The sequence below is a fragment of the Panulirus ornatus genome, chromosome 35 (genome assembly GCF_036320965.1).
Source record: "Panulirus ornatus isolate Po-2019 chromosome 35, ASM3632096v1, whole genome shotgun sequence".
NCBI lineage: Eukaryota > Metazoa > Arthropoda > Malacostraca > Decapoda > Palinuridae > Panulirus > Panulirus ornatus.
Window position 1 is genome coordinate 2,691,569 of NC_092258.1, and position 10,294 is coordinate 2,701,862.

Here is a 10,294-nt window from a genome sequence, read left to right on the forward strand (position 1 = left end):
GAGGAAAAAATGGAAACAGAAATTACTGAGGAGTTAAAAAGATAGACACATCATCATTTAGCATGACAACTCTTACATTTTAATAAAAGGCAAGACTTACTGATGTATGTGACTACACATTTACTCAATATAAATGTGTTCACTGTGTTGAGCCGTTATGTGCATTATCCCTTAGTGTAGTTATCAAATTGATAGATAGGATCATCATTGTAAATACCATTAACAAACTTTCCTTTTTACTACTGTAACAAAGGCATCTTTACTTTCATGATGTGGATACACAGCATTTTTATTCTCGTGACGTAAATAATCAGGTTCTTTACGATGACCTCACAGGATCACCCAGCAGGAGTGGCTGGCATGAAGAGGATCACACAGCAACTCTTCTCACTCTCGCTGAAATCTGACTTACATACAGTTTATAACGTGATTCTCTATATCTCTTCAAACAAAACTCTTAATTCCAATTCAGTGAGGATCAAGGGCACATCATTGAGGATCGAAGGAAACATCATTGTCTTCTGACCAACAGATTATTCGCATCAAACCCGTTCTCTGTGTTGTTCATAACTTTCCATCATGTTGAGGAGAAAAATCTACCATAAGAACTGTCGTAAACTGTTTGCAAGTATTTATTGGATACAAATTTTGTTACTGAAATACTTTTGTTATTCTGTATCTACCATCCGTTTTACCAACCATGATGTGACCATTTTATTAACTAATGTTAGTCAAGATACAACGAAAACATTCATAACCATGTATGATGATAGGTTCATGTTGTTGAATACATGATTCCCTCATCACTCGTCACTGGGTGGTGATGTTCCCTCAGTCACTCGTCACGGGGAGATGTGAGGTGTTAGTTACAAGAGTCTGTAGTTACAGATTTTGTGAGTCATTTGTCCTCTGTCACTACCAGGAAAGTTTGACATCTCATGTCACAAGCTAGACTCAGTCTGCCAGCATGAGTCCCTAGGCGTTGCTCCTCTCCTCAGTGCCGGAATGAGTGTCCTTCACCCCACGGCGGACGGGACTCGCCAAAGCCTCCACCAGAAACGTAACCACAGACACCAGCCAGCCAGAACCCAGGACCAGCCACGCCCCCTGCAGAGTTGGCAAGTGACATGATCTTGCGAGGAACTAAGGTTTCAGAGTGACTTTGTAATGGTTAATGTGTCGAAGATGAGTCAGACTTTGAGTGAATCAGTTTCTTAATGCAGTTCAAATTTTTAGTAACTCACACTTTGTAGATGACTCAGATTTTGAGTAACTCAAACACTGCAAGTAATACAGGATTTCAGTAACACAAACTATGTAAATGATTAATAATTTAAGGAACTTAAACTTTGTAAATGATTCAGATTTTAACAGAAATTACTAATGACTCAAAGTTTATGAATGACTCAGATTTATTTCAGTTGAGTCATTATGAGAGACGGAAACTATACTTGTGAGTATACACATTTCAAACTAACTTCTTAAACTTTTCTCACAAACTCGATACTTTGTGAATGACTCACAAGCACCATACTTACATCATCATACAATGCAGCTCACACTCAGTGAGTTGTTATTACCTGTAGGTTATCTATGGTCAGGGTGACACTCCTGTTTCCCTCTCCCTCCTCAGAGCCTCGCCTCCTGCTGTTAAATAGGATGTCACTAAACCACTTCCGAACCTGTAGGTAGGTAAGTAGGTAGGGTGAGAGGTAACATGACCTGCAGGATGATAGGGAGGGTAATATACCTCCGTGGGGAATGGTAAGGTGAGAAAGATGATAAGATAATACATTTTCAAAGGAAGAATAGAAATGGAACATCTTAAGGCTAATAATGATACCAAAAGTAATAACAATGATAAAGATAATAATAATAATAATAATAATAATAATAATAATAATAATAATAATAATAATAATGATAATAATAATAATAATATTAATGATAATAATAAAAATGATATAATAATGATGATAGTAATAATAATAACAATGATAATGATGATACGAAAAAGAACACAGTGTGATGATACCAGCTCGTCAGCCATCGTTGGCTTTAAAGGCATGCTCACTGAGCACTAGTAAACAGATCTTATGATCCTATATCATCAGCAGCTGCCAGTCTACACGAGATGATGATCATCATGAGGTAGGGATCTCACCAGCCCGGCCTCCACGACCCTGGTGACGACCTTGTCGAAGTTCGGTTTGTAGGGCGCCTTCTTCGGCATGGCCATTCCAATCCTGAAGAGATGACGAGGCACTGGGATGAGACAGACGTCTTAGTAGTAGGTCATGTTATGTATACATACGTCCAGGTATAATCCGATACCATAAAACAATATTTTTTGGCTTCTAGAACTAAAGAATATATCGCGTCGTGTTCAGGGAGTTGAGGTGAATTATTCCCGGCCTCTTGAAGAGAGATCGTTGTTCATGTGTTGTGCGAAGGTACACAGTCAGAATGCCTGCCACAATATTCTAAAATGAAAATGGTATTTGGATGTGAACAGACGTACTTGACTCACATCATGGGTCTTTTTGGTCCTCTTAAACCAGAGTGGTAATAGGTAGACTGATTCGTCCAATTATTCTTACTATATTACGATGGATAAAGTCTATCTTAAAACGGAGGAAAGTTGTAGGATAGATTAATTATCTAGTATGTAAGAACTTGACCTGGAGAGCTGGCATTCATGACCTGGTCGAGGAATAGCACCCATAACAACCTGGTCGACAGAGAGATGGCCCTCGCGACCTGGTCTAGTGGTGGTGGTAGTGGTGGTTGTGGTGGTCCTCACCTGAAGGGCAGGAAGCACTCTCGCATCACATGGAGGGTCTCCTCCCCGTGTCTGTTGGTGTAGTTGGTGGCGATCATGTACTCCAGGAACTGACGGTTCTCCATCATGGCGTACCTGGTGTGTGGAAGTACCAGTAGGTATCAGTCACTTGTTATCTCATGTTCTGCAGGTATCTGCTGGTTGTTCTCTACTGTTCTGTGGAGTCCTAGTAGGTCTCTACAAGTTGTTCTCTCGTGTTCTCGTAACCTTCAAGTGTGTGTGTGTGTGTGTGTGTGTGTGTGTGTGTTCTCCCAGCAAAACGCCCTACTCACTTCCTCTGTGCGGTTAGCAGGATACCTTCCTCAGCACCGCTGACGGGTTGGTAGCGGAGGGCCAGCTGCTGCACCATGGGGTCTGGGTTCTCCTGCAGCATCTTCTTGAAGGTGAGGCCCGTCGCCCCCCACGCTGGTAGCGACGACGCCACCAACTGCAGGTCAAACAACAGCCTTACGAAACGCGTTGCACCCTCACCTGACTTTCCACTTGTGCAAGACATTAACAAACAGTTCCTTCTAGAAGGGTTCTACCCACCTGGCGAAGCAGATGATTCAGGACTTCTAAGGTAAATCGGATGCTAAAGATACCAACAGCTTAACTAGATCCTTGACATCTAGAATCATCCAATCCTCTACAATTTATGAGTCTAAAACTGAATACCTGTTGGAGAGTATCGATGGGCGGCTGTGTGAGGGGGATGGTGAGGAAGGCAGTGAGGGAAGAGCGGTAGACCACGGTGATGAGGAGCCCATACCACACCCACATGATGAAGTAACTCCTGGTCACGTCACTCCGAGGTACCTGGGGTCAGTGATCACCAGCAGGTGAGGTCATACGAGGTCACACTCTACATCTCTCCATATGGCTTACATCAGCAATGCTACACTGTACTACACATCCACAACGGATGTGTAGTGAATAGCATTCCTTCACTGTCTTCAGCACTAAAGGTCAACACTCATAGCCACAGGATCGTTCTGTCGTCCGTAGCAACTTTGTGAGACATGACTACATTCCCCTGGCCTCACCTGGGGCATCCCCACGCCGAAGAAGATGCCGGTGCCGTAGAAGACGTTCTGGCTGAAACTTGTGACCCAGGAGGTCTCATCATGAAGGAGGCGATGGGAAGCGCGGGAGACCAGGAAGAGCACAGGTGTCCCCAGCAGGAGGAAGACCATCGCCGTCATCCACACCTGCAGGGTCAATCCACCCCGTTCACTGCCTCACACTGGTGGTAATCAACACATTTTTCATTTCCCTGTGGGTATGAATATATCCAGACTCTCAGGCAAACTTCATACTTTACCTTTAGTTGTACTTACATTCAGACTATATCTCACTCCCCAGGATTAATATTATGGTTGTAACAAGTGTCTCAAAAGACTCGACTCAAAGATAGAATTAAGTATTTACCTTTAGCTCAAGAAATCTTCAAATTACGTATAATTTGCACACGTGAGCTCAGATTTCTGGCATGTTGTACGTATGAACAGTTATTGACCTAAACGTAAACGTGAAATCTACCCAAAAGCTCTAACTTCTGAGACATTCTGTAATTCTACTCCCAGTAGCGTCGACAGGGTAATACTGCTTCCCTTCTTATCCTTCACTTCTCCCTTGCTTAGCCAGGGGTAAGGCTCCCTAGCCCTTCGTATAGTAGTAGTACCTGGGGTGTGAAGGGGTAGATGAGGGCGATCCACTGTGGCAGGGGCTCGGGCAGCGGCGTGATGAAGCATCCGAACTCCATGTCGTAGGCCACCGTCATGTCCACCACCTGCAGACAACAGGTAGCCACACCTCAGGTACGTCTCAGACTTGTAACAGCTAGAACCTCACATGGATAGAATCCACACTCCTCAGCCGCTTACCTTAAGAGATATCTTACATCCTTAACCAGATCTCCAGTCAGAGACTCACCGCATCAGAATAGGTTAAAGAGCTTTTACTTTTCATGTGTCGACAGGCGACTTGAAATGTAGACAGACGGGAAAATACGTTTTCAGTGGAACTGTCCATTACGAATAAGTTAATGATATACCTATTTCAACTACCTATTTGTACTGTACTGAGGAGAGAGTTTTACAATCGTGTGGCCCCCGTCTGTGTGTGTGTGTGTGTGTGTGTGTGTGTAACACACCTCGAGATAGTGGATGTGGATGAAGAGGTTTGCGACACCCATATGCGCCCGATGCTGAGTCAAGTCACCCGTCAAGCCCGACCAAGACCCATTAGCCAACGGAGACCCCCACTTTCCCCCGTCCGATGGGTTCACAATCTTCAGGAGGAAGTTGAGCGCCCCGGACAGTATCTGCAGCAGCCGGATATCAATACCTGCAGAAGAAGTTGCTGAGTATTCACATCATTTGAAAGAATTAACTGGTAATTTTTCACGCACAGGAAAGAGAGTGTATATGGGCTACGCATATGACAATACAAGTATATCGCTCCAGTTCGGTGAGGATTCTAACAAGACCGAGGCGATGATAGCACCTGAGTGATGATGAAGCTATCCCATATCATATAAAGCCATGACCTTCCCCAGGTGACCTTCTGGTCAGATATCCCGGGATCCTGTGGGTGTCCATCCCACCCACCGTCGTAGTGGTGTCCGGCTACTCCATCATGGACGTCCACGATGGACGGGGCGTGTTCGAAGGTGACCGCTCGCAGTTCGCTGCCGTGGAAGTTCTCTAGCTTGTCGGGGAAGAGGTGGGCTTGGTTGGTGGGGCGGCCGTGCTGCCACCGTTCTACCAGGTACACGGGGTCGGCCACGTCGTCCCGGAACACGTGGTGGGTCCATACCTCGTATTCATGGCCAGGCTGGTCCACATCCCCCTACCCAGTGAGAAGAGGAAAGGCATTCTTAATCTTCCTCAACCCTAAACAAACACAGCAAGTTATTTTTCTTGGCCAAATCAATTTCATTACTATGAAAAGGGTATTTGTGGTCACTGACCCTTGAAACCTTCGAGATAACGAGAGCGTAAGGCCGCCAGGCCATGACCTCATTCTCCAGGATGACCTTAGCTGACCCGATCCCCTCCCCGGTCACGAAGATGAAGCGACCTAAGTAGTGCAGCTGTGTCCGAAACTCCTCAGACAACACCAGTGATCGCAGGCCCTCAGGCTAGCGGAGGAGATAGAAAGAGATATATCTCTACCTTTAGAACTGGAAGAGAGAGAGAGAGATGGTGGGCAGAGATATTTCTATCTTTATACATATCTAAATAAGGTTAAGAGACGGGGTAACACACACACACACACACACACACACACACACACACACATCAACCTGGGCCTCACCTCCTGTGAAAGTAGGATGTAGGCAGAGCAGGTGCTGAAGACTGGGATCTCCGTGTCGTTCGCCAGCACCAGGACTCCCCCTCCGTCAGGCAGGTCCTCCAAGGCGAACACCATCAGCGGACGACCCACGATGTTCAGGATCTCCTTCACGTCTCCCCAGTCATCCCGTCGGTCATAGAATAAGGTGAGACCACAGTTCTCTAAGAAACTGAGAAAGAGATCATGGTTTTCTAGGATGTTGAGGGAGATATCATAGTTCCCTAGAAACCTAAGAAAGAGATCGTTGTTTTCTATGAGGTTAGGGAAGGGATCTACAGTTGTCTAGAAAGCTGTTGGAGAGATTGTTCAGTTCTCTAGGAAGGTGTGTGTGTGTGTGTGTGTGTGTGTGTGTGTGTGTGTGTTTGAGAGAGAGAGAGAGAGATCATAGCTCTCTAGGGTTCTGGGGAGAAACTATAGTTCTCTAGGTGGCTAGGGGGAGTGATCGTAGTTTTCTATGAATTAAGAGATTAAAGTTCTGCCAGAGGATGTCGTACGGTTCTGTTAAAAGCTGAAGATATATCTTTCACTTCGTCTCTCCCCCTAGTCAGGACGTGTGTGCCTCACCTGTGCACTATGTACTGAACGACGAGCGGCAGGGAGCCGCTACTGCTGGGGAGGTGGGTTGCACCATCGTGGAGGGCGGCCCATTGGGCTGGTAGCGTCGGCACCGGTGAGCCAGGAACATCCAGGATGGCAGAAGGTGGACTGGTGACGGCGCCCCACACATTCACCACCACACTCACCAGGACAACCCTGCACGGAGCGTGGTACGTGAGTTCTCATGAACCTCCTCCAGATAGTCGGCTACAATTTGGAACACATCCTCGACTTCAGAGACTGCTGGGTTAGTTGTACTCACAGTGCACGTGGGTATGGAGGCATCACGACCCAGGTTCCCTGTTGGGCAAGCAACAGCAGCAGACTGGCCACCTCAAGACGTCGTCTCTCACCTACATGGCATCAGGGTTGCCGGATCCAGACTCCTCCTCAATCCTCCATTTTTCTTCGTCCACAGATTGAACCAGAAGGTCAAAATAGACATTCATCAACATGAAACGTATATGTGATCTTAAGTTATATATAACTGATTCACAAAATCATACATATAGCCATAGAATATTGTTCATCTTCATAATTTCCTGGAAGTCTTGTATGGCAAAAAAAAAAAAAAAATGACTTTCTTGCATCAATTTTAGAGTGTGAGAGATTGGTGGTGGGGACGACTTGTCTGGCGAATGAAGTGAAGTTTGCCCTCACCGGCCCTCGTGAGACCTGGCTATCGATTTCTTCATTCTTAACGTTGGTCTGTGAAGCAGGAGTGATGAGAGTTCACTACAGAAACGAGACTGTTTCGTTTTGCCAGCTCGTCCTGGCCGAAATATGGTTGCCGCCTTCCCCTAATCGACCTCAACTCTCTCTCTCTCTCTCTCTCTCTCTCTCTCTCTCTCTCTCTCTCTCTCTCTCTCTCTAAGGACAACTCCCTAAAAGAGCACAGCTCCTCGAGGTCTGGGACCACGAGAGGGACATTACTCTTAATGGACTTCGTAGCGTCGGCCCAAATGAGCCTTAGTATCCGTTTACTTCCAGAGGGTCATTGTTCCTTTATGGGCAACCGACATCACTGTTCAGGGAATACGTTATTCCTAACGGCCACATTCGCCAAATGCTGGAACGCTGATTGTCGTGGGAGCCCCAATAGGTCTACTCCCGGGACCCGAGTGGTTGCTGAAGGTCGTGTCATGTGGGACAGGTAATCGATGAGGTCTAAACTTTTGACATTCTACGTTCATAGGAGATTAACGTTTTGGGAAGATATCAAGGAAATGATTGAGGTGATATACGAAGTGAGACACAGAGAGAGAGAGAGAGAGGGGGGGGGGGGGGAGTGGAGATTATAGTATTACTTTGTATTTATACATATAAGAAGACTGGAGTTACGGGGATGCTAAGCAGCCCGTCTCTAACAACACATGCGCTCTCGTCAAATTATCATACATGATCATTATACCCTTTATATCTACTTATGCATTATGATATATAACAAATGCTCTTGATAAATAAACTGTAAGAGGACGGATTCCTAGAATGCCATCTGGTAAGTTCTTCAAACATGTCATTCTCTTTATTTTTATTTGCATCACAAAACATACACTTAATTAGCACATTCTTACATCATAAGGTACATAGATTTCGTGGATGATCAGGAAAACAATTGGAAAAAGAGAAATGAACCAATTAGTAGGTGGATGGCGACCGTCAGCTGATTGAGCCGTGTTTATGCGGGAGGTTTCAGTCAGCAACCGCCAGGTGGCAAGGCCACGTAGAACCCTTGACGCCATATCTTGGTTTAGAGAGGCTCGACGACACACATTTGAAGGACAAACTATCTGTTGACAGCCGTGGACTTTCAGCATATTTCACGGTGAGAGGAAATAATGTGTATCAGGGCTTTAGTTGTAATTTGCGGCCAGTGTTCTTTTCCTTTAAGTGTCCATGTGTGTTCCTTTGGTTCATTCTCAGATATGCTTTGTTTTGCCTCTAGCTATAACCAATATCTGTTCGTATATGTACATCTCCATTTCGTAAGATATCTTAATGAAAAGTACATACGAACGAGATTTTACCGATTTGGTTGAGGTTTCGTTACACGGTGAAAAAAGGACAACACAGCAACACGTAAGTGCTAATTACATATCGCCTTGGAAGAAATCACCAAGAAAATAACTCTGCAACCAGTAAACTTTTTTTCTCTCGGCTGTTAGATACCACAGGCCCTAAAAAAAAAATGAAAATCTCACTAAATACTGCTTCAGTACATATACGAGAGGAAGGTAGCGTTAGGAACAAATGGCTGGGCCTTCGATGGAAAAATCCTTCCATCAGTTTTTATCTAACTTTCAGAGGGTGATAATGTAGACCTCAGACTGCAGGTGATTGCCCGGGCAACATGCAGAAGGCGTTGAGATCCCTGTATGTTTCGCAGGGAACGCTGCCGAGCGAAGCCCAGAAGCCAGAGCAGTGTTGCTCGCGGTGAGGTTGATTGACCAGACGATCGAGGTGCTCTTGAGCTCGACGCCATCCTTGTTGTGCCACTCAGCTGTAGCATTTTCCTGGAAGAAGAAAATCTGATGAATACCAGAAACTATGTTATGAGCTCTCTTTATTAACGGTTCACCATCAGGCTTAAGAACTTTATGGGAAAGTATAGACTTGTAGAGAATACGAGACCAAATCCATTGAGGAAGAAGATTCAATAGCATCATCTGATGTTGTCATTATGGTGTGATTTTTTTTTCTTCCATCATATTAACTAGAGCTGAGCTGTGGGTGTCGAAGTGTTTTGGACAAGAGATATCCTCACCCGGCTGAGTCCAACGAAGAATCCTTCGACACCAGACTCTTCTACGATACTTTGCATTATCTCCTTGTTGCTGATGAAGCCCAAGACGGCGTACCTGGCTCGACATAGGGCCTGAGCTTCTAACCAAGAGCCTCTAATAGGGATCGAGGAGTAATAGAACCCGCTGGAGGAGGAGGAGGAGGAGTAGACTCAGGCCACGGGGGACTTGGTTGGAGGTTCACGACTGTGGATTTGGATGGCGGTGGTGTTGGAGGGCGAGGAGGCCAGCATGTTGCGGGAGGAGTACAGGCTACACTCCATCGTCAGGTTGTTCCAGGACCGACCCTCACACCGTGTGTTCTTCCCGCACCACACACCGCAGCTGCAACATTTATGTGGGCAATAGAGCCTGGCAGACAGAGGAAGAAGGATGTATAAAGGAAAACAGAGACGGAACAAAAGCTTTTGAATCATAACTGAAGGACCATTTTCATGCAGAGATCGTGATGATGATCATTACGCTATGGACATAAATCGGATCACTCCGATATTGCAACATCGGTAAGAGTGTGTTTGTGTTTGATTATACAAAAAGCATGCACGAGTTTAACACAGAGTAGTAATATTGTACGATGCCCATTAGATAACACATGTGATGTCTAAAGCAAAAGATATTCATACAAATTTCACCAACCACTAAGTGCATGTATTGTCTTCTTGCACCAAAGACTTTATAAGTTATTTGTATTGTATAAATCTAACTACATTCCACC

General features: G+C 45.2%; 1 protein-coding gene across 4 annotated transcripts; it reads right to left on the reverse strand.

Moving 5' to 3' along the window:
• Window positions 1–619: 619 nt before the first annotated feature.
• On the reverse strand, window positions 620–8,034 carry LOC139760078 (ionotropic receptor 21a-like). 4 transcript variants are annotated; one of them, XM_071682878.1, is made up of 14 exons: window positions 7,041–7,335; window positions 6,746–6,934; window positions 6,143–6,350; window positions 5,796–5,966; window positions 5,434–5,674; window positions 4,977–5,170; window positions 4,506–4,613; window positions 3,868–4,032; window positions 3,500–3,640; window positions 3,115–3,269; window positions 2,804–2,917; window positions 2,165–2,246; window positions 1,581–1,682; window positions 620–1,107 (listed from the first exon to the last, which is right to left on the reverse strand). In XM_071682878.1, the coding sequence occupies exons 1-14, from the start codon at window positions 7,061–7,063 to the stop codon at window positions 976–978; spliced, it is 2,025 nt and encodes a 674-aa protein (XP_071538979.1). In that variant the 5' UTR covers window positions 7,064–7,335; the 3' UTR covers window positions 620–975. The 4 variants fall into 4 exon arrangements, 1 of the variants encoding a protein (XP_071538979.1); XR_011715227.1 differs by having other exon boundaries at window positions 1,092–1,107; window positions 2,036–2,246; window positions 7,041–7,592; XR_011715229.1 differs by lacking the exon at window positions 3,115–3,269 and having other exon boundaries at window positions 971–1,107; window positions 7,041–7,593.
• Window positions 8,035–10,294: the final 2,260 nt, after the last annotated feature.

What these genes read in the sequence shown, in the direction of transcription:
- LOC139760078 (XM_071682878.1), bottom strand. Translation starts at nt 7,063, where the DNA reads ATGCCTCCATACCCACGTGCACT. An exon ending in CCTCCATACCCACGTGCACT is followed by an intron (nt 6,935 to 7,040) that starts GTGAGTACAACT and finishes CGCTCCGTGCAG; the next exon opens with GGTTGTCCTGGTGAGTGTGG. An exon ending in CCATCGATACTCTCCAACAG is followed by an intron (nt 3,270 to 3,499) that starts GTATTCAGTTTT and finishes TTTGACCTGCAG; the next exon opens with TTGGTGGCGTCGTCGCTACC.